Genomic DNA, 25,135 nt, shown 5'->3' on the forward strand with positions numbered 1-25,135 from the left:
ACAGCATTTTTGGACCAGTCATCTCAGACACAATAGGAGCAGCACAATGGAGGCAAGAAGAGAGGTTAGAATGGGACTACCTGACTCGTGCAGATTGCAGGAATAAAATGTATATTTTGCATAACAAAAATAAAACTTATCCCTACTCTTTAGGTCTCAAAATGAATTTGCAGCGCACCACAAAAAAGTAACCTTTACGAGGCCATTAATTATGAGCAACCGAAAAACATTTTGCAGTATCAGATTTTTACAACAGGGCAATTCGACTATGACTTGATGTACGATAAAAATGACACTCTTCCATCATTTCATCACGCCACTCTTTCACTTCCAAAGCCATGTCATATCAAAAGAACCTCGTGCACTATCCACGCACACCCCGCACTACGTTAAAAAGGCCTCTCGGAAAACAGCCGCGATAACGAGAATTACCATCACAGTGAAACGGTGATGTTCAAATCTGACTCTGCATTTCTCGAAAGGCGCCATGTATAAAGGCTCGCTCCGAACAAGGTCGAGCTTAAGGCTAAATCATTCTCGGAGAGAGGCTTCGACTGCTTAATATTTTAAAAGGGGAATAAAGTGCCAATATCGCTCATTCCGATTTTACTGTTGGCCGTTCAAGCATGCTGCATTCTCGTTTTCCGGCAGGTCCCAGGTACTGCTAGCGGGTGACCTGAGACGAGGTTGTAGCACGCAACAGATTGAACTGGAAAAACTACAATTAAACTCTGAAAGGATATAAGCACAGCGAGTCACACACACACACACAAACCATTGTTTCAGACATCATGAGTTTGATTATACATATGGCTGCAGAATACAGTGACCTTCACAGAGGATTTTTTTTTTAAATCCCTTTAGGTTTGCCATAATAAGATGTCTAAAATCATGTGAACCATTATTGGTGAATCTTGGCTTGCAGGTACAACTTTGTAGTAGAGAGTTCTACATCGCTCTAGAGAGATTGTAAAATCACAATGGGACATAACTGCATAGCTAAGAAAATCATGAATTAAACAAACAGTTCTCTTACATACAGAAAATTCACTACATCCCTAGAGTCAGGAAGTGATGATGGTATCCACTATTCCACAATGACAACTCGGACCAACATGCATAGCAAACACCGAAGGAAGTCGACCACATTACATCACATGGGATACGCCAGCGAGAAACCAGCCCAACATAAAGACTAAGACGCTATTAATTTCATACAGCAGAAACTTTTTTAATGAGGTCTTTCGACTAAAAAGTGGCTCTCCAAAGTTGAGCTTGCTGAGCATTTCCCCTTCGTTTCCACGGCGAACTGCTTTTGAAGAGGCACAAATTAGCAAAGGAAGGGGGGAGATGGGGTAACGAACGGGTGTGAACGGCGTGATGTCATCACGAGCCGAACCGAGCGGACCTCGGGAGACCCAATTAAACCAACATAAAGGAAATACAAACATTAATTCGTTCGAAAACTAGCTTAATTCTCGCTACGTGTCTGTGCGTGTGTGTTGGTACTTATACTGCCATTTCTAATGTTTCTAATTAATCTAATGTATTCAGACTGCAATGGCCGACAGGCGATATGTATTCAAGCTTGGTTTCGAAGCTCGGTGTGTGTCGGTGTGCTATAGATAAATGAACGTGCCATATTTAATGGATGAGATGCATTTCTTCCTGACAGTTCTGTAGATCTGAAGAGCATGGAACCGGAAAAGCATGGCAGTGGAGTAGAGGACAGTGTGGAGAGCATTTTCCCAGGAGATAATGGACTGGGAGCCAGTCCACCACGGTTGAAATAGCTGGGGAGGTGTTGGCAACAAGGGGGGGTAGCTAGGTCTCCTCCCTGGCCAAAGTGGAAGAGCCCCACAGAGGACAGCAAATATTTTAGACACCTGATGGAGTTTGTTGTGTGCGATGGTTCCTCTTGAATTCTAATTTGTGATTGGCTGCTGTTTTGTTCCCTCTCATTGGTGGCTACCCTGCCCATTGTCAAGTAAAGGCCATCAGTCAGGTGTGTTCAGGTGTGACCCGAAGGCTAAAGAGCAGCCACATCTGGTCAGAGGTGCGAACTGAAGGATCGTAAGATGCTAAATTTGCATTAGACAAAAGCATCAGCAGATTTAATGGGATAAATAAATAAGATGTCGCCCAAGCCATTTAGACTCAGTTTAGGCAAACCGATAAATCACTGTACTGCAGATAACTGCTTTCAAAGAAACTTCCGTTTGCTGGCTTGGCTTTATTTACAAACAAACATTTCATAGTGGAAAGACAAGGATTAAGATGTTTCATTTTCAATATTCAATTGCTAGAGCCATAGTAGGCATCGCAGACGTGTGTGCGTGTGTGTGTGTGAGGATATGAGGACACCTCTAGTCCTGATGACAGCCAGTCATCACTGACTTTCCACCTGAGAAGTGACGTACAGAAGGTGACATTGTGGTAGAGGGTGATACATTGACGCAGCTGTTTCAGGTTTGAAGCATAACACATAGAAACAGCTGAAGCAGCTACATAGCGTGTGTGGTCCCACTAAGGAAAAACCGAATGAAATCCATTTCAAATGTCCCATTAAAGCAGGGGGGTGGTGGGGAGATTACGTCTAGCCAGATGCCTGCGGATATTATTTTAAAACTTTTCTGTTACGTAGTAGGCAACATTTTTTCTTCCGCTTTGTTCTGTTCACCAACAAATTCTTTCTCTCTATCTACTGTGAAAATTCATCATGATTACCAATGACAGAGTGGCCACACCATGACTGCAATCATCCGATATTGGTGCAGACAAAACAGGCACATCACTTAGAGGCCTAATTACGACACACACACAAAAATCTGTTCCGTTGTGTACGCGTCTCCTTTTCTCGCTGTAAAATCCAGCTCACCATTAGGAGGTCACCATTAATGCTGGGTGGCTGCCATTGGACGCCTGCCCCCCCCCCATGTGACCTGCAGCCTCATACTGACACCAGACCAGCCTGGGTGCGTGTTTGCGACTGAATTAATAACCAAGGGGTGCCTGTCTCACAGGACCACCGTGGATGGAACTCCGAGTCAAACGGCGAATGCCGTATAATCTGTTTCCCCCAATTGGTCGGGGTCGCTGGCAAAACGAGCTGCTTTCGGGAGGAAAAATTAAATGAACTGCCTGTCAGCAGCCACCGAACAGGCGGGAAAAAGAGCACCTGAGGAGGCACTTGGGACTGCAGCTTCGGCAGTCATTTTCAGCAGAGCTAATCTCATTAAGGGCCCAATGGGGCCACTGTTTGCCCATTTTGGGAGCCTCTTGCCATGACAGCAGACAGCAGAGGGGAACTTCCCACAGCTGTGAAAAGAGTACAAATGGCTCTCTTTTGGCTGGGTATCATTATTAGTTGGGGGGGGGGGGATGTTTTTTATTCTGATGCAAGCCCAGCAGTGGGCGGGGCAATGGCAGCGCCACATGTGACCTGTGTCACAACGCATGGAGATCAGAAAGAGATCAGGTCCTTCTGTAATGGTTCACGGAGGGCTGCAGGACACACTGAACACGTACACTTTCCGTCTCCCTTCATCACCACGAGGCGTGCAGGCCCCATTTTATCATAACTGTTATTATGATTAATTAATAATCCTAATAATATGCCGCATGAATATTTCAGCATGTTTACAGGACAGAACATATCTGACCTATCGCATACGCCTTTTAATATCGCTGAATTATGTATATGCGTGCAAATAGAACATTAAATATGTAGAGCTGAGCGCTTCTGGTTAGCAGAACGACGACAACAGACTTAACGGGGACCCCCGAACACGGAGCAGCCTTTCTGAGACTCCCCCCCCCACCCCCCCCCACCCCCCCCCCCGCTTCCCCTACAGCACTTGAAGAAACACAAAGCGAATGACTCTCATTAATCATTCAGCTACCGCGACGACATTGTCAGAATTCATAACGTATTCTTCTGAAACGAGGGTTATTGCATCCTAAAGACAATTTCCCCAGCTGCCCTTCCGGGTCTGGGCTGCCGGATGGGGGGGGTTCAGTAGAACTACCTTCCATTTCACAACCGTCCCCCATTTACCCTGCAGTGCTCACGACTGGACCTGCTACCATTTATCACTCCGCGTCCCGGCTTCGCTCACTTCCATGTTGGCAGGCGTCGGGCCTGGCCCTGCCTCACCGCGGCCAGATTTCATTTTGTCCATCTGCTACATTTTTTTTTATCCTTTGTCCAACTGTTACTCCTCTCCCCCTCCCCCACGTGAATCCTCATCAGGTTGGCCTCGCAAGCTAAGTGAAGGTTTGGCGTTTCCATCATGGAATAAAAAAAGAGGATGGACCAGCGAGCCCTGCAGGACGAGTCCTGCGCCCGCCGCTCCTTGGTCACTCCCACGCCCCCTTTGTGCCAGCTGTCCAACACCAGCGCTGGCCAGCTGCGCGAGAGCCTCGACGGGGCGGACATGAAGGACGTCCCACTCAGGCCTGAAGTACAGTGTCTCTGCGACTGATTTGCCCCCAGATGAAACCGCCAGTCCGACCACAACTGGGACTTTGGTACGAGTTGAACAACCTTTCATTTCTCTCAGTATGGGAAAATACGCTGTCAAGCAGCTTCAGTGATTTTACCTTTTACATTATGCAGCACTGACTTGATATCCTGAAGGCACAGGAACCGAATTATTAATCTATACAAAACTGAAAATACAGTTTAATTCTGACCCAATCAGTGTTTCTGGGACTTGGAAGAAATTTTTCCTAACAATGTTTGAGAGCAATGAAAGCTGGTCAGATGGGCTCAGCAGATCAGACATGGGATGGGAGGAGCTGTTCTTGAGCTTCACATATTAAGAGATGGTAAATAACACAGTACAACCCTAAATCTAACTAGAGGTTCTTGCATGTGGTTCCCCGACAGTGTAATAAACTGAAGGACCATATATAGTTGTCAGACTCCATCTCCACCTTCAAGACATGCCACAAGACCTACCTGTTCCATCAATTTCTCTACTAGCCTGATGCCTCTTATAGTTCCTTGAATGTTCTTGTGTTGCATTTCTAGTCCTTGAATAGTCTTATTAGGTTCTTGGTCTTGCTAGAAGTTCTTGTGTAGCTCCTGCTCCAACACTGCCTACTCTAGTACCTGGGCATCCATTGGTATCTTAACCTAGCTGCCATTATGCCCTAGCCGACTCCTTGACAGCATGGATGTTTGCAGTTTGCTATTTGCCTCATTTGGCTTTGATTTGGACAAAAGAGTGTGCTAAATGTGTAAAATGTATAACGCAAGAGGATAGTGTTGAAAAAAAAAAACGTTACACCAGACAGAGTAACAGAATAATAATATGCGACGTGTTTGACTTACTCATGCACATTCAATACCTTTTTTGTTTGAATTCTGATGACGTCTGAGACATGAAGCTTACGATGCCTCTTTCGCTGGAATTATTCCATTTCCGAAACTACGTGTCCCATCATGCGAAACTTCTGAATTTCAAACAGGTCAACTGCATTTAAATAACCATGTGACATCAGACGACAGCTGCCCCAGAAGTTATTTAAGTATCTGATAAAAAAAAAGGACGCAAATCATTTCTGTAATTTCTGATGAACTGTTCTCATTAACTAACATTTTCCCCCACATTGATATTTTACAGAGTTTTGTATTGATCATAGACATTAACTTTGATTCATTGCCACAGGACGATGAAATTAGAACATCCAAAGGGGTTAGCGAGACACGGCAGAGAATAAAGAGTCTCTACTGCAGAAGGAAGAGGAAGCCAGAGGCTGGTCAAGTCCGCCAGGCTGCAGGCGCATGGTCGTGCTGCTGCATGGTCCTCTGTCTCCCTGACGTCGAGCGCGCGTCGCTCTCCGCCATGCCAAACTTCTCGCCTGTGCGCTTAAATGGCTGTCCGCTCTAATCACCTTCCTTCTGCAGATGGCCGTGTTTAATTCCACTACTTTAAGACGTGGAGGAGGTCAGCTCTCCTCCATCCTTAGATGCTTTTACTCCTTTCTAACTGGGGTGGGGATTTACAGGGAGCCGCCAATCAGCACCTCAATCCTTGTCAGAGATAGTGTGTATTTTACTTCACTTTCTTCCATGATAATCCGGGATTTCGCGTCCAAGGCATGGGAAGTGAATCCTCGTCCGCTAGAATCCATGCTGTCTGGAGGATGCTTCCCTGATGACTCCTCATAGACGTCTTCATTACTGCAAAATCTCACAGCTAATCCATTTACCCTCACTTTTAGGTACAGAAAGCCCATTAAATGGGGCTGTAGCATAGATATTCCGTCTTCTTAAGCTGTGCATTGCTCCCAGTCTAAATCAGCATCCTCCTCTCCTTGTTCGTAAGTAACCACCCTCTTTCACTGTCTATTCCTTCATGAATCACGTCGTCGCCAAATCACCCTGCAGGTACTAGCAGCATCCGCTTCTACAGCGGCTGTTGAAAGACTATACAATTTCCGGTTCCGTCGGATTTGTCTTGATTTCAGTCTTCGCATCGTGCTGTATCTTTTAAAACTTCAAAATGATGCCGCGAGCAATATTTAAGTGAAAAGCAAATGGATGCATCAATCTTCCAACTGCGTAGGTGGGTGAGGGTCATGGGGGGGGGGGGAGTCTATTCAGGGAGAATTGGAAACAAAGGAGGGGACACACTGTACGAGCTTGGACAGTAGGAGGAAGCCAGTGTAGCACAAGGGGAACATGCAACCTTCACACACGCACACACACACACATTTGTATTCATATCTTTATGGGGACTCAATTCATTTCTATGAGGAAAACTCTAATCCCAACATGACAACATTAACCCCTACGCAGCCCTAACCTTAACCATAAGTAACCAAACAAAATACGAGACTTTTGGCATTTTTACTTTTTTGACTGCATTCACAGATCTTTGTGCGGGACCAGAAAAAATATATTTTTTGAGGGAGACCCTATGCACGCAGAATGCGACGCCACAGAGAGAGCCGCTCGGCTCGGCAGCCAGCGAGGCGGGAACGGCCTCCATGTCTCAAACCGCGATTCCTGTCGCTGACATGTGACTCGGGCGGGTCTCACCAAGGACGTGCATGAGGCAGGTCGGCTTCTCAGCCGGGCCCCTGACACTCATGAATGCGGGCTTTACACCATGTTCACCATGATTTTAACACAGTCAAGCACCCCCCCACCCATTTATACTGTTATCATACAGGTTTTAGTACGCTCATTCACCAAATACTCTTCTAAATGGCTCTCATCTTGCTTTATTAAGATTATTTACCACTCCCCCCCCAAAAAAAAAATAAAGGTAACAAACCCTGTTCCTCAGTCCCAGAAAGACCACAACAAACATGCTAAGGGGCCCCGTGTCGCATGTCGCTGGTCTGACAGGCTCGCCTTTAACGAGGCACAAGAGGCGATCTGTTTGGGTGTATGATCTGAGAACACCCCCCCTCCATACACACACACCTCCATTAGTGCAGCACTGAGTACTGAAAGGGTTGTGTGGTCAGATTTCGCATCAATGGGGGTTTGCGGTGCGCAGATCCGACAGGGGCCCGATTTACCCTGACATCTGCCACACTGCTACCTCTGCTTCCTGAAGCAGGGGCTCAGAACCAGGAGAGTCTGGGTGTAGCATCTGTGGGCCCATGTATGACCCACGGAGACGCACGGTGAACCGGAACGTTATATACCTCCAGGATATTCCCCGCTCAAAGGTCAAACAGCCGTGTCAAGGAAACATCCCGAGGAATCAGGGCCGGCACGTATGCGGCTGCGAAATTACTTTAAGCAGTAACTCATTAAGGTTCCAGCCATCAGGGAAAATTCCTAATATGTTGTTTAAGATTATGGAATTCTGCTTACCTATCACGAAAAATGTTATGTACAAATAGTCGGGGTAGTAGAATACGAGAGGGTGAGGGAAACGTGTACCCCTCAAATATCTCATTTGGATTCATTCATTTCCCCCACCCCACCACCTTGGCATTTAAATTAAGTTGCCCCACATGCCCGCCCCCACCAATATCAAACTCTCTCCCCTGCGATTGAAAATAACGTAGAGAAATAAATAAATACAGATAAACTGACTGCAGATTTTTTAAGAGGCTGATATTTTCATGGGTGGTTTACATCTCACACGTACGCACACAAGCCGTTTGCAGTGAGCCCGTTTGCAGTAAGCCTGTTTGCAGTGAGCCCGTTTGTGGCACACTGCGGTCTGGCGGCCTACTGCCGTGCCATTGCGCGCGAAGGCGGAGACTCTGCGAACGGATTACCGGGCGACATTCTGCCTCCGGAAACTCGTTAACTGCGCTGCGCCCGGAGATTCCGGCTGGTTCCGCCGACAGCTGGCTCCGTGTCAAACCCTTGTCGCCTCCGTGTCCGAATGTGGCACTGCAGCAATCCGTCTCCTGCATGGCACTCGCTCTACCCACGACAATAAAATGGATAAGCCTGAGAACGGGGGATTGGTTTCGATTTATTTATCTTCTTTGGGGGCAAACAGCCACTCGAGAAGCAGATTCTGCCCACAGTGAAGACTGAGAGGTCCGGTTTCCCTCCCGTAGCAGGGAAAGGGGCAGAGAAAGGAATTCGCTCTTTCGATGAAAATATTAATGATTTCCTCAGACATTGTCCCTGAAAAATAAGCAAAGGAGAAGGATCTATCTGCTCCCCACAGACCTTCGTCTGAAACCAAGAAGCCGATTCACCTGCAAACAACCTCTCCCAACTGACAGACCAAAAAACAAAAGCTCAGACCACCGGGCGGAGAGCAACCAGGTGGGCCTGTTTCCAGTCGGTCATCCAAAGACTGAGACTCCATCCTGGAGTCTGCCCCCCACTCGCAAAGCCAAAAGGCGTCGTCATCAGTGGAGACGTTAGGTTCACCAAGAAAAATGTGTTACATTATCTGGTATGTTTTGCTTTAGGGTCTACAGCATGGAATGAATCTGTGGGACTCTCTATATCTTTGGAGATCTGGTAGATATTTGGTGGTGACACAATCCCTAAGACCTTCCAGAACAGGCTCTCACGCTGCCTGGATCTACAGAAAATTAAATGCCTGAAGAGGCTGTCTTCATGTGTCTACATGGTACTTAATTATTCCAGTGGAGGTCATTAAGCCACTAATTGATTAGGTGAGATCCCTTGTGAACAAATGAGCACATCTACTTTTTGTAACCACCCCTCCCAACCCTGCCCGCCCCAGTCCTCAATCAGTCCGACAATGTCACACCGCCAGGAAACCGGAGATCCTCCACTCAGCACACAGGAGGCATCACAGTGGTTCATGGAGGACGTCATTTGACAGAAACAGCAGTGCATCAACAGCCCAGCTGGGGATAATGGTACCTAAAGGGGCGCCCCTTCAGACACTGAGCATAGAGGCGGCGGCACCAGCAGTGACACACAGGAGGTCACTCCTGCTGCCAAGGAGGACAGATGTGAAACACCAAACCCCAAGACCTGGGTAAAACTGCTAGATTTTTAGAGAAAGTGCCTCAGATTCCTGGTCCTTTATCCAAGGCTTTCCTTTCTGTTCTTATCAAATCAAAGTAGTCAAAGTTGCTATGGTGACCACAGACGCCATTGGGTACCACACTCATTCGCTGCAGTTTCCCAGAATGCAACAGTACGTCTACCTGTATATGATACGTGCAGCTGAAATAGCTTGAGTCAATCAATGGGAAAACCACATCAACATGTCAACGGAAGGGACCTGAGTAGCTCATATACTGCAGAGATAAAACTATGACAAACCAAAGTCAATTTGTTAGCCGTCTATCATAATTTCATGACGGACACTGAGCTAGTTTGATGAACTCCTCATGGGGGACTAGAAAGATAAAACAAGAGACATCCATCCATCTTCTATGCCACTCTTCCCGGACCGAAACATCCTGGAGCCCATCCAATGCAGCACAGGACCCAAAACAGGGGACACCATGAAGAGGATACCAGTGTCACAGCAGATCACATGCAAATCATCACAAACGACTCAATTTAAAATGATTTCTTAGGAAATGATGGACTCAGGCAATTCCATATATTATGTCTTGAGCAGGCTGAGAGCCAACATGTAGCATTATCTATCAAAATGATAAGCGGCACTAAGCAAACACTGTCTGCTGTGTATCGGAGAGACTGAAGAACATTCAGGGCCCCTGGATAGGGCTGGTGTCTCACTTAAAGGAATGCCCCCCCCACTCAACTCCAACCTGACACTAATGGAAACCTGACAAAATCACAGGAAGTCGCTCCCCCACGATCCACATATTAGCCAATCATCTAGGTTTTTTTTTTTTTTTGCATCAATGTGTCTGGGATTCTCGTGCGACCAAAGCACGGACCCAAGCAGCACGACAGTGTGAAGACAATACAGATGTCCAGGGGCAGGATGGCTGACAAACAGGAGGCAACAGCGTACTAAGTAACCAAGGCCACCAACTTTGGCGACACGATGACAGGATTCAAGGTATACTGGTTTTGTCACAACACTGAGGTGGGGAAGCAGACACCTCACACAGAAGACATTCTGGAGCAATAGTGTCTAAGGGTTCACCAGCAGTAGCAACGACAACAGCAGCATCAGCAACAAACAACAACAACAACAACAACAACAACAATAATAATCATAATAATCATAATTATAATAATAATAAACTGGCGTGTATTGGGGCTTGATTTAAGGTACCCCACTTTAAATAGATTTCATCTTAAGGTAAGACTACCTTAAATCTAGGATAAATGTAAATCTCGATAAACCGAAAAAATCCAGCTCTGTCCCTAATAAGGAGTATTTTCTTTAAATAACAACATCAACAACACACTGCTTTTTTACAAGAAAGAAAAAAAAAACATAAATGAAAAGATCTGTATTAGACTCATCTTAGTGTCAACAAAATTAAAATGAAATCTACTGTGGTCAATAATTAGCTTCAATGGAGAGCTGGCAAAGAACAGATAGTCAAACTGAGAACACATCGCCCCCAGTGTAATTGCCTTTTCTATGCATAGCTACCAATGCTCTGCCCATTGATGACCCTACCAATAACAGCATAAATGAAGACTAATAATAGGCTTCTATCATCTGTTAGAACGGCAATGAATTGTCTGGAACAGATGGGTTTATTCTGCTGAAAGAGGGAGAGAAAAAATCCAGGGCTCCATTATTCCACTATCAGCAAGCAAGAAATTATCTAGACAGATCCGATGTCATTCCGGTTTCTCATGACTGGATTTAAACCTGAATTCTGATTAACCTAAAATCACCACTTATGTCAGTATTAATAATGAATGAAGGGATGTTTGTATAACACAGTGGGAAAATGAGTCAATAAACACACACACACACACTTCAAATTAATAGGAATTCCATTACTGAAAGTTGCTTGAAATGTATTTTCTAATAGTTGAAGTTGGATGATGACCTTTTAAAATATCTGTGCATGTGCTCAGGTAATTGTCTGCCTGAACTGCCAATAGTGGCACAGACAGATCAGAAATGGTCTGCTATAATGTACACCATTATGCTGTGCCAAGTACTAATGTGCAGGCAGCTGTCGCTGTGTCCGAGTTCAATGCATTCAACCTGATCGTTTAGATAGAAGAGGTGGCCTCCAAACCTCTAGGGGTCACTCTCTAAATTATGAACACTAATGCTGAAAGTCAATTTCCAAATGTGTATTTCACCTTGCCTATGTACTAAACTATTCTAATGAGGTTGAAGGTTGTTTACTACTTTCTTAGTAGTTTTCTTTTTAATGTTGTGACCAGGACGTGTTACTAAATATTGGTTGAAATACCATTGACTGCATGTAGCCGACTGTGATAATTCGCTTTTCGGTATGCAAAGGGTCATGTGATGATCAGAGGCCAACACTGTCCCTTTGTCAGTAAGTGCTGCGATTCAACGGATAAATCTAGCCTCCATTAGGGAGCCGGCTTCTCACGAGGAAGAAAGTGCACTTAACAGACATCAACCCTACCAAGAGCAAACCCTTAATTATCTTAACTCGAACACAGGCATGGCGATCTTCTCCTCTATGCCAGTGCAACACAAATTCCAGTGATCCTCGCTATGCATCGTTGATGTGGACTGACCATGTGGTATTTTATTATTAGCATGCGTTACAAGTGGCGCTGATTAGACAGCGACACACTGTGTGACAACACCTTGCGGTATTCTTAGAAGAAAGCTCCTCTGGTTATTCCATGAGAGTGGCTGTGCAGATATCATCTGAGATGGGGGGTCCGATAACTTTGTAGGGAATCGCGTGTTGCGTTTTCCCGGAAGCGGTCGATGAGTAGCTAAGCAACCGGTGTCTGATCTAAAAGCATTTTCAGTGAAAACTCCAGCCCTGGAGTGTTCCCACCCTGAGACGCGCCACAAAAATGGGTTTCGAGAAAATTAACATGACGCAAAGTCCAAATAACCTTACTACATTCTTCAATAAGCGACATTAACTTCAGTAAGTTGTTGCGATAGTGCAAATTTTCTCACAGAGACAGTAATTTAATTTGAAGTAGCTCAAAGGGAAATGCACACACAGATTTAATTTGAATCGCTGTAAAAGTATTAATTCATGTACAACACAGCAGACACATACAAATAAAATTGCATTTTACAGTTTTTAATCAAGGAACGCAAAGATATCGTAAAACATTTTTATTAGGGAACTTACTGTCAAGTGACATCTGGGGATAGTGGTATCGTTAAACCCTTTCCCTCGATGTTGTTTTGTATGGTAGTGATGTGGGAACTGAGACTCATTCACTCAATGGAAACCAATAAAAGAGCCCGTGGTAACTGGGCTAAAGCAGCCAGTTACTGGCAGAGCATGCCAGTGCTCACCTACCCAGAGCTTCCACGCTCCATCTCTTCTGAAGCCTTAAAAACACAGCATGAACACCCTTGGAGAAGACGAAAAGGGTTGAAATTCTTTATGGTACCACTTGGTTAAATTTCCTAATCCTCGGGACTGATGACGACGCTAAGACCACACGCTAACAGACACTGCGCTCCAGTGCCTGAACACACTACGCGTGTAATTCCACTTTTTAAAAGGCAAACTTTTTCAGGTTGACCTCCTTCCCTCAAACAATTTTGCAATGCGAGCGTAGCCTTTTAAAGCCAATTCAATCATCGACACATGCATGCAGGCCGCTTTCATTTACCAGCTCGAGACGCACATCTAGCATGACGAATGTGCTTAATTCGCTCAGATATCTTTCCCTAGCCTACAAATTATGCTTGGGCTTGAAAAGAAATTCATACAAAAACTCAATTTCTTGTTTAGATGCAAAAGCAAGGTTTCCATAGGAATTGAGAGACTAGGCCTGGCACCAATTCCTAGCCTCTTACGTCGTCTCCATGTCTGTCAATATTTATTTGGTGCTGAAGGTTATTACTCAGCCAAGCACCATTCTACCCCAGTGACTGGAAACAATCAATTAAAACACCATTAAGCTCAGCTGAATTGGTCAAAGGCTGTCTGAGACGACTGCTGTGGCTTTAGACTAATACATCAAGTGCCATGTACAGTAACTTACCCCCCCCCCACCCCGAGAATTCGACTCACACTAGGGAATGCGAGGTATGTTTTCACTGTTGACCTTGCATGCGTCAGGATGGAAAACAGAAGGTGAATTACGGAAAAGTAAACATTAAATTTGGTTCTATCCTATTTTCTGAGCCCACTTGCCCTATTCAGGGTTGCTGGGGTTCTGAAGCCCATGGATGTAAGGCAGGGAACAACCCAAGATGGGAAAACCAGAGTCCCAGGAGGACACCCCACGATGACACAGGGAGAACATGCAAACTCCACACGTGTGGAGCCATGGCGGAGACTCAAACCCTGGTCCCAGAAGAGTGAGGTGACATTGCTAACCACTGGGCCACTGTACCACCCCCTATAATTCCATTCATCTTTCAAAATCAATGCCCAAGATCTCAAGGTCCAAGCATTTTCAGCCTCATGGACTCAAAAGCAGCAGGACCTAAATGAAAATGTGTGATGCTCCCTATTCTTTCTGTCCTGTATCTGTGTGGTAATGATGATTCCTCACACAGAGCCTGCTGATGGTCGGTTTGTCAGGTTTGTCAGACAAGAAAGATACGTTCGCAACTTATCCATAAAAAACAGGCACCCCCCCCCCCCCTGCCCTCACCAGAGATGCTCTGACAGCTGGCAGGATGTATATAACCAGCAGGGAGACCGTACCATCTGTTGGGGGGGGGGGCAGAGGCCTCCATTTTGCCTTCCGGGGGTCTCATCCCCTGCAAACCACTGAACAATGGGCCGACTCACATCACCGGCGCACGCAGTCCAAGCAATCAAAGCTGTTATTTATTTACATTTTTGAAATGTCCGTCTCTTTATCGGCAGAGGCTGTGGGACTCTGATGGGGTCGCTCAGCCATTTACACACGTTTCCAGTGCGGACGGGGAGCCGGACGGATGGTGAGAGATGGATATCTGGCTCCTGAATGTGACTCCTAGCCAAGCTTTAGGTTCTGGCGTACCACTGCCCCTCACTCATTACCTGACAGTCTCCCCAGTGCCCAAACTCATGGTCAATTTGCTTCGGCTTTGATAACACAAAGCAGCACAGCTGTCAGAAGTATTGCACCAGAGCAGCTGTTGCGACACAGAACGGGGAGAAGCAGAGGTTCGACATTTGAAAGGAGCCCAAAGCATGCTGGGTTGGGCCCACTGTGGCCGAGATTTATTCAACCAGAACAAAGTCGGGCCGTTCATCAGCCTATCATTCAGGATTCTGGGAGTTTTACTCACAAAAAATAAAAATAAAAAAATCTGAGAGCAGAAGGAAAAATTATTGTTCAGATAAATAACCAATCAGACTGTAGAGCAGGGGTAGGGAACCTGATCCATGGAGAGCCGGTGCGGGTTTTTGGGATGACCTCTCAGTCAGCCAATAATAAAGCAGCGATTCTCAACTCCAGTCCTTGGAATCCACTGTTATTGGCTGACTGAGAGGCCATCCCAAAAACCCGCACCGTCTCTCCATGGATCAGGTTCCCTACCCCTGCTGTAGAGGATGTGGGTCCAGGGAAACTAAAGGAGGCAGGACCAAGACATCTGACTGATCTCTCTGAACCAATCATTTGTCCTTCTGTCACCAACTCTGCCCCAGCTGACGGAAGGTGCCATGCCCAGCATCAGCCAAAGTAAGAACCAAAACTGGTCAGATAATTCAAAAGAAACAAATTCACCGGGTTACGATGGTACATATTACGATATTTTGACTATACGAAAGGGTGAATGTTTTTCACTTTTAGTACATTATTCAATAAATTACATGAGGTATTCAACAATTTATTATAAAATAAGCTTTCCGTTAATGATTTTGCCCATATGTAGGCTAATGTAAGTGTTCTAAGCATGTTTAAGGTTGGCTAGGCTAGGCTGTGATGTTTGTTAGGTTAGGTGTAGTGTATTAAAATAAATTTTCGCCTTACGATATTTTTGAGGTATAATGGGTTTATCGGAACATAACCCCATCGCAACCCCAGCGTCTGTATTTAGCAATCAGTTGAATGTTCAGGACAAAGATGCACGGGACGTGTGTTCTTAGTTCCCAGATTGGTCTTCTTGCCGCCCAGTTCTCTCAGGTAGCATCTCCAGTGAATGCTGACATATGAGGAAGGGGGCTGTGACCGCACTAAAATCAGCTCAACCCTTGAATGCCACGTGGCACGGGTGCTACACCATGCAGAAGCGTTCCCTGTTTTTTTCCATCGTGTTTTCTTATTTGCATTCTGGATGAGCGCCTTCATTTGTGCTACGGGACAGGCAGGAGGGGGGCAGAGGGGGGGGTGTGGGGGGACTTACATTCGGCGTCAGCGAGGAGCAGGAAACACAGAAGCAGCAGCGCAGGCCTGGCCGTGTGCATCATGTGACAGCTTGGCACCGACATCCCTCAGCAGCCTCGGAGGCGCTGGCTCACAGTCCGCCGTGAGTCAGCCTGGTCTCAGATGCAGGATATTCACAGCCTGTGACAGGGACAGAAGGTACAGTGAGCCTGGGCGCGGGACCCGCTCTGCACCACCCAAAACGGCACCGGGGAGGGAGGATGCGCAGCCTCGGGGGAACATCTTACCCCTCTCATAGGAGATCCCTGACCAGAACCTGCTCTCTCTGCGTACATTACAGCTGGAATTTGATTTACTGACACTGATTTCTTGCGAATTTTACTGATTTGCAATCAACTTAAAGGGCACACACACGTATAGCAAATAAGTCGACGTTCTGGTATATTTTTACAGTAAAAAAGCAAGAACAGTAATAATAAAAAAAAAGAAAATAGCATGTACAAGAGATTTCAATACTTGTACCCAGAATTCATTAATAAATGTTGCCTGGTCAAAGGTCCAACTACTAGTCCCTGGGAGCGAGCTACACACTGGCCGTACTTTGCAGTCTGCTGACTTAGAATGGCGCTTCATGATTACATGTCTACCCAGAGCTCTCTAATCTTACACGTTTCTCCTTTTCCCTTCATTAAACGAAACCTTTTTTTTTTTTAGAAATCTTAGAGACTCCGGGGAAATTGGAGGTAGGAGAATAAAAGTCTGGGGCTCATTCGGTGCAGATTAGAGAGGCAGGGGGCGACGGCCCCTGATATCTATCGGGGAGAGGAGATGAGGGCCGAAACAAATTACAAGTACTTCCGTGACACTCCACCTCATAAACATGCGCTCAAAACTGCAGAAGCATGGCAAGGAAGGGTAAGTTTTGCTCGTTGATGGCCGAGAGGATAAAGTTACACACAGCCGTCGCCATCGCCAGAGCAGTTCTCAGAAGGATGCTGATCATTGTACGGGTCACATGACCAGAAAGTCCAGCGCTGGCCTCTTCGCTGCTGACACCCACCAGCTCGGCCTGTACTCTTATCTACCAAATGACGGCACAACAGTAACCGGGGCGGTGGGACAGAAAGTGAGGATTCAGCATAGGGAGACACTGTCACCAGCTGTTTAATGAACTCCGGCACCCACTGGAGTGTGCCCCCTCCGTTTATTCCCGCCGCTTTTTAAATTGGCCTTCTCGTCGCATGTTAACCTTTACTGCGCTCCCTGCGACATCAGGAAGAGTCATTCGCATGCAATTATCCCGCCTCTGTAGAGACTGTTCAATTCACATGGGCCATCGTTGCCACCGCGGAACGGGAACGGCGCCGTTTACGAGCACAAACAGCATTAAAGCGGCATAATAATCCCTTTAAAGGAAACAGTGTATCTGCGGATTTCGGGAAAATAAATACAGGGAAGAAAGGAAAGATGGCAAGGAGGCTGTGAAGGAGAAGTGGAGGGGAGGGGTTCCTTTCCGTCATGCGGGGAGAGGAAATATGAGCGTATGTCACACCCTGGCCTGTGGTGTGTGTGTGTGTGTGTGTGTGTGTGTGTGGGGAGGGGCGTGACAGCGTGACTGCCCATCTACACTCGCATCTGACTTGAGAGAGGCAGGTGTGTGTGTGTGTGTGTGTGTGTGTGTGTGTCTTTGTCCCCGGAATCAAACTGGAAGAAATCCTAATCCCTGTTTCTCAGCAAGCTGTGTTTGTTCACAGAGGATCATCTGATTAAAGACACAGGGGAGGGGAGGGTTGGGGGTCGGGGGTGTGGTGGATCCTCATTCAGGAAAGATGGGGGGGGGGGGGGGAGAGCGTACAGTTTTAATTCATGCTAAAATTGCTTTCATCGCCCCCCCTGCCCAACACAGATTCCGGTGCCGCCCGTCCATTGTGGCTCTGCGTACGATCAGACGACGACATTGCGCACCCCCCCCCCCCCCCCACCATGAAACCCCACCCCCCCCCCACACCCCTCCCCATGCTGATTCTGACAAACAAAGCCATCTGCACATTTTGTAAGCCCTCGAGGGCCGAAGAACATCCGGTCACTGCGACACCAAACCTTCGCAAACGGCCCGATGGCATGAGCGCTTAACGAAATCGCAAAGAAACCACCGCGCTGCATCGACGCTCGCGAACGGCTTTCTGAAAAGCCACGCGCCATGTGGAAAAATCGGCCGTCACGCAACCGAAGCTTACCTTGAGCGCCGCTGAAGACATGGCGGCCGATCCTATCCAGCAGCCTGACCAGGGACCTCGGACATTGCGGCACAGCGAACGCCGTCGCGCGGGAAAAATAACGAAACGTCGTCAGCTCTCAGTCCCACGCCTGTTACCCACCACTCTCACCTCACACACTGTACTCGTGCCACTCGCGCTATCGGGACAGGGTGGGCGGGGCCCGCCCTGATCGCCCGCAGAGTCACTCGGCCGAGCCCGGAGGCCACGCCCGTCACCCTGTTGGAGGTGGCGCTTCGCCGTGAGCTTGGGGGGGGGGGGGGGGGCGCTTGGCCACTGACCCACGCATTGGACTTGGCAGGCTGCAGCCATGATACGCAAAGGCCTGCGTTCGTGCAACGTTTCCTTTGCCGCTGCCCCCCCGGTGGCAGGCCAGATCCCTTTGTCACACGTGTCATCGCTCAGGTTTAATTATAGAGTGTTTCTATGGGCTTTGCCACGCACGCCGTGCTGGCCGGGAGCGGGGACGCGGTCTAAGCAAAGGAGTGTGTTCGTGAGGGAGGGGGGCGAGAGAGAGGAAGAGGGGCCTAGCAAGCCGAAGTCACAGATTCACAGTCCCCAAACCGACAGCTGAAGTACCCGTGGCTACCGGAGCGCCCAGCGTCTATCAATCAGACTCCGAAATTGGGCCACGGAGCACATGATTGCGTGTAATTGTCAAGGCAATTCATCCGCCAGACTGCGGGTGGCGACGCTGACCCTTCCCTGCCTTTTTTTTTGTTTTCTGCCTCGTACGATTCACCGGTTTCGCACCAGCCTGATAGCGAAAGCTCAGTCAGGCGCACCTGTCAGACACTCAGTGGCAGATAAACCCAGACTCAGCGGTGACGCGCACGTTTATAATGTGTTTGATTGCTTCCCCCGCCGTTGCCTTCCCTGTCCGGCTCCTGGCTTTGTGTCAGCGACCCAATCAGGGACTGATGAGAGCCTCACTCCCAATAACACGTGTCCGCTCATCCGCGCGCTGGGGCCCGGCTGCATGCGAACGCGCTCATTTTCTCTCGAGCACTCTCAATCTGGGCCGCAGTCTGGCCCCCCGGCGTAATTGTGTCGGCGTGTTTATATGCATGGCAAACGGAGCCGTAATAACGAAAAAAATAAAATAAAAAACAGGGCCCATTACCTTAGGAGCTGATATCCCACAAATACCCTTCGCAATCAACGCTGCGGTTTCCCCAGTAATGGCATCATCGCTGCCGAATGGGCAGGCGTGTCGTCTAATGGCTAACAGAAATGAGATGATAAAAAAAAATCCTTTATTCCCAAAATTCCACGCACGGTAGGTAAAACCACGCCGGCCCATGCAGGTAATACTCCCAGTGATTTCCCCAATGACAAGCTATCTCGAATGCCATTACGCATTACAACCGTACCGGCCCAAGAAACTGCCCACCTAGCGTGTGGATGGTAGTCTGACGGAGGGCCCCCATGACCTGGCTGTCACCTGGTCGATCCGTGCTAGAGGGCGTCCTAGTGATGACAGAGCTCCTTGTCCGCCAAACTGACCCATATAGTGCCGAAAAACAATGTAAACTGCGATAAGGCAGAGAACAGTCTTGTAAATAAAACACTATAAACAAATAAACAAACACATGATCCAAACATGCTGGAGGTTGTTCTTCCGACCCGATGGAGACGCAGGTCTGCTCCCGACCCACCGGCACCAGTCCACTCCTCATCCGCACGTCCCGCGGTCCTTTATCTCATTTTACTCTTGGCAGCTTGATTTAAGGCTGCCGTTTGCCCATTTTTCATCCACGGTGCCAGAACGACGGGCACGTGTAATAACATCCCTCCAGCTCTGCTAAGCTCTGCTCTCAAGTGAAGCGTCCAAATTAAAGCCTGTAATAACTGAGGCCTACCCCCAACCAAAAAAAATAAAATTACACACAAGTATCCATCTCAGTGTACCTACAGCCCCACATCTCCATCTCAACGTACCTACAGCCCCACATCTCCATCACAGCTTACCTACAGCCCCACATCTCCATCTCAACGTACCTACAGCCCCACATCTCCATCTCAACGTACCTACAGCCCCACATCTCCATCTCAGAATACCTACAGCCCAACGTCTCCATCACAGCGTACGTACAGCCCATTGTCTCCATCACTGTTGGAGAAAGCGCTAGGCTTTACACTCCAACTCTGCACACTGCAAAATATGAGACACACACAGTTTTTACTTGCGCAAGTGTAACCACACTCTCCGCAGAATGAGCTACAAAAGGGTGATTCTCCTTAACTCCTTTATTTATAGTCAGTGGGAGGCACAGGGGTCTCGCAAAATAGGGAGGTGAGAGCAAGAAGAGGAAGTTCTGGTTTTGCTTAGGTGGGCAGCTGTTGAGCACATACTCAGGGTACATGCAAGCTGAATGCTATTATTAATATAATCTAAAGTCTTAACTTTGTATACAGCCGTTAGTTACACAATCATATGAGGTTAGAGGAAAACAAAATAATGCATATACATGGTTAAACCCATTGCTGATTATACAGAAATGATAACAAATGATTAATAACAGTTTCTTCAACCTAACAATCACAGAATACCTATAGCCCCACGTCTCCATCTCAGCACAGCTACAGCCCCACATCTCCATCTCAACGTACCTACAGCCCCACATCTCCATCACAGTGTACCTACAGCCCCATGTCTCCATCTCAGCGTACATACAGCCCCACATCTCCATCACAGTGTACCTACAGCCCCATGTCTCCATCACAGCGTACCTACAGCCCCATGTCTCCATCACAGCGTACCTACAGCCCCACATCTCCATCACAGCGTACATACAGCCCCACATCTCCATCACAGCGTACATACAGCCCCACGTCTCCATCTCAGCGTACATACAGCCCCACATCTCCATCACAGCGTACCTACAGCCCCATGTCTCCATCACAGCGTACCTACAGCCCCATGTCTCCATCACAGTGTACCTACAGCCCCACATCTCCATCACAGTCTACCTACCACTTGATTCACTGCCAGCTCCATCCACACTCCCATTTCCCAACGTTAACAAGCTGGATAAGCTGATTATCTTGGTTGACATGTTCTGTGACAGCTTTGAAACATATACCCATTCTGAAAGCCTCCAAGGTGGACCGTTCCATGTTCTGGGCTTCCAGGTGGCCTTTGCTGCTTCAGATTCAGGTTACTCCTGAGATGTCTATCTCCTGTAGTATGGCATTTATTTATTTAATCGCTGACGGTTTCGGGCCGGTTCCATAAATCTCACTCCCTTCCACTGAAGCCAGGTGCACCAGTGAGGCTTCACAGGCGGGGGCTGTGCCACGTTCTGTACTTTTCCGCAGTTTAATCGCTGTTCAACCACAGACGTCAGCCAGCCATGCTGAATGTCATCCATCTTACAGAAACCCACCTCTCAGCTTCCGATTCAAATATAAATACAAAAATTACTGAAAACATTTACTGCTTCTGATGCACTGTATAAGAAACAAAATGATCTCAATCATTAACAATTCAAAATTCCTCCATATAAAACCAGGAGCTTATTTACATTCATTTTTTATATTTAAGATCAGTTATAAAAGGCCTACGTGGGAATCGTAAACATCCCTACAAAATTTGAAAAACATTCATTGTACATGGGATCTCGTTGCATTGCATTGTGGGTATATGTCCAGCAATGTTAGTGTCTTCCTACTGCAGCACTCGGTATTTCAGTAATAGACAGAGCAGCATACATGACGGTTACCGCATGTTACTTAGACACGATGAAGAGAAGCAGGAAAGCTTCCGTCACCTGGTATCTGTGAGCCGTTGTGTACATCCGTGTGGGACGGCAGTGAGGATGGGGTGGAACGGGCAGAAATAGCTGCGCACGTACAGGACTGGCGAGCGGGCAGCTCTGACGGTCAGGGGGAGGGTTTCGACACGCCTGGCCGATCCCAACCCCCTCAGTGCGTATCTCCGACTGCCATCCTGAAGCGGCGCTCATGAACGCCGCACGATCCCCAGCCCCGCCCACTGCTGTCGTCATGGCATAAAAAAAACCCTGAGGAGGGGGGCAGACACCTCCGTGTTTAGTGCTGTTGTAGCTGAGCCCTCTGGCGGCTCGGGGACGGCTGAGGCGGCACTGTGCTAAGTGCCCACCAACGACAGGACGAATAGAGACCCTGTCCCCACTGTGCTAACTTCCCACCAAGGACAGGACGAATAGAAACCCTGTCCCCACTGTGCTAACTCCCTACCAACGACAGGACGATAAAGGCCCTGTCCCCACTGCGCTAACTGCCCACCAACGACAGGACGAATAGATGCCCTGTCCTCACTGCGCTAATTGTATCCTGATGACGAGACAAATAGCCCTCTGGCGTCACGGGGACACCTGAGGCGGCACTGTGCTAAGTGCCCACCACCGACAGGACAATTAGATACCCTGTCCCCACTGCACTAACTGCATCCTGATGACGAGACGAATAGAGGCCCTGTCCCCACTGCACTAACTGCCCACCAACGACAGGACGAATAGAAGCCCTGTCCCCACTGCACTAACTGCCCACCAACGACAGGACGAATAGAAGCCCTGTCCCCACTGCGCTAACTGCCCACTAACGACAGGACGATTAGAGGCCCTGTCCCAACTGCTCTAACTGCCCACCAATGACAGGACGATTAGAGGCCCTGTTCCCACTGCGCTAACTGCCCGCCAATGACAGGAAAAATAGAGGCCCTGTCCCCACTGTGCTAACTGCCCACCAATGACAGGACGAATAGAGTCCCTGTCCCCACTGCACTAACTGCTCATCAATGACAGGACGATTAGAGGCCCTGTCCCCACTGTGCTAACTGCCCATCAATGACAGGACGAATAGAGGCCCTGTCCACACTGTGCTAACTGCCCACCAATGACAGGACGAATAGAGGCCCTGTCCCCACTGCACTAACTGCATCCTGGTGAAGGGACAGGCAGTCTCCCCTGCTGCCCTAACTGTCTCCCATTGCCAGGACAAACAGAGGCCCTCTCCCCACTGTGCTAACTGCCCTCCAACCAGCAGACATGAAGAGTCCATGTCCCCACTGTGCTAACTGCCCTCCAACCAGCAGACATGCAGAGTCCGTGTCCCCATGGACCGCTGGGCTACAAGCACTTCACAAACAGTAGCTGGCACATGGGTTGGCAGAGGACCGTAGCACCCGGTCATCCGAGCGGGAGTGTCGATCCTTCAGTAGGGAAAAATAAAATGGGCGTCGGCATTAAAGGCAGCACAGAGGTGCGATGCCACAAACAGCTGACGCCAGACTCTGATAGCTTGTCTGGCATCTCCGCCTATCATTCCGAGCATTATTTCCGTCCAGCCTGAGCGGCAATGGCATCGCCTGTCCGCCAGGTGCGTCCTTCTCTGGGGATGGCCCAGAGGCGTCACAGCATGGCTCGCTCAGCTGGCTCATTAGCACGTTAGCCGGCATGGGGGCTGTAAGCGCGTGCATGTGTGGGGAGCGCGCGGCTTTATGCCGACGTGGACTTCTGGAAGGGCAACACTGTAATTAAAATGCCAAGTGGTTCCTTTTATCTAAATGCTAATTTGGAGCGAGACACCACGAGCCAAGGCAGTGCTGGTGGTGCGCCACGGTGGTGCGAGGCTTCATCCACGGGTCGCCTAGCAAACGGCTCTTCATAAAGGGGATGGCCCGGCGTGGGGGAGGACCCCTGCCTGAGTTTCACATTTCACTCCCTCGCCCGTTTGCCGTGTAGCTCCGCCCCTTTTTACACAGTGAGGTTCTCCACTAAAGAGACCCACCTCTGATTTCTCGAGGGTGAAACTCGGGCAAGCTCCTAAACCGGATGCCGAGAGTCCTGGGCTTCACGGCTTCATGTGACTCCCGTTCGGACAACACGGTACACCGGTTACTCCACAAATGGCGGGAAGGACCGTACGTTGCCCACAAAACGATGTGTCTGTAGAGAAGGGGTCACTCCAGATTCTACTCAAAGACATTTCGGGCTTTCTAAAGACCACAAATCAACCGTGAGTCACTCGCAGGGCGCCAGAGTCAACACAGTGGGGGGAAAAAAATAATATAAAAAGCACTCTTTAACACAGAAGAGATTTAATTTTTTTTTCTGTCAGGTTGTTCAGACCAATGCGAAAATATTATCTTTCAAGTTTCAGGGTTGAATAAGCAAAGAACTAAAAAGAATATATTTTTCGGGTCTTGATAACAATGTCAGTGGACATGTTTGGAGACTTAAAATAATGTATTTTGAGAACAGAACAGCATGTAAAAAACTATGGGGATTCTTTGTAGATTGCTCACTTTTTTTGTTTGATGTGTATGGGCTACTAAAGCGAATACAAGACAGCTTTTGTGGTGATAATCCCCCAGACTACCCCAAAAACAGCGTTCCGAAGAGAAAGTACCATCTGTCCCCTGATCCCTGGCGCCATTGTGACCTTGTGCAGGTGACGGCGGCTGAGCGATTCGCTTCCTTTTCATGCCAGTCACTCCGGAACACATAAAAAAAAAGGTTAACCGTATCCATTCCCCATTTTCTTTTTCTCCCTGGATTTTTCCATTTTGCTGCAATTGAAGTGCAATACTTTCCCATTTCTCTGGCTTCACGTGAGCGGATCGGCGGCCGGGGATTAAGGCGACATGGAGCCTTGGATTCGGACAAGACGAGCCGGAAAATGAGCATCGACAAAGAGTGTCCCGTGAGAGGAACCCCCCCCTCCAAGACCTGTTGTTATCAGTCTGGGTGTGACCAGCGAGGCTGAAACACACTGGGTCAAACCCCAGAGTGAAGTGAACAGATTCCCTAATGGAATCAGATTTACTGTGAGCCCTCACCATCTGGAGAGCCTCCCAACAGCTACACTGAGGTCGCCGAGCCTCCCGGGGGCATCTGGGAAGGTGCGAATCTACGGCTGGACGGGTGTTCGGTAGATCCATCGGCAACACCATTAAAATTATAATTTTTTTTGATCCCGTCTCATGTTAGCAGCAGACACGGGCAAAGGTGCGAAGATTCGTCACGGCGGCGAGGCGTCTGCCACCAGCCAAGCTGTCGCG

At 48.1% G+C, this 25,135-nt stretch overlaps 1 protein-coding gene across 1 annotated transcript in view; it reads right to left on the reverse strand.

Annotated features, from left to right (window-relative positions):
- LOC125704441 (receptor-type tyrosine-protein phosphatase delta-like) overlaps positions 1–25,135 on the reverse strand; it is a 362,466-nt gene that overhangs the window by 92,760 nt on the left and 244,571 nt on the right. The window contains 1 exon segment of the mRNA XM_048969994.1: positions 15,834–15,994. Within this exon segment, the coding sequence (XP_048825951.1) occupies positions 15,834–15,918 (85 nt within the window). The 5' untranslated portion in view covers positions 15,919–15,994.

The sequence above is a fragment of the Brienomyrus brachyistius genome, chromosome 12 (assembly GCF_023856365.1).
Source record: "Brienomyrus brachyistius isolate T26 chromosome 12, BBRACH_0.4, whole genome shotgun sequence".
Classification (NCBI taxonomy): domain Eukaryota; kingdom Metazoa; phylum Chordata; class Actinopteri; order Osteoglossiformes; family Mormyridae; genus Brienomyrus; species Brienomyrus brachyistius.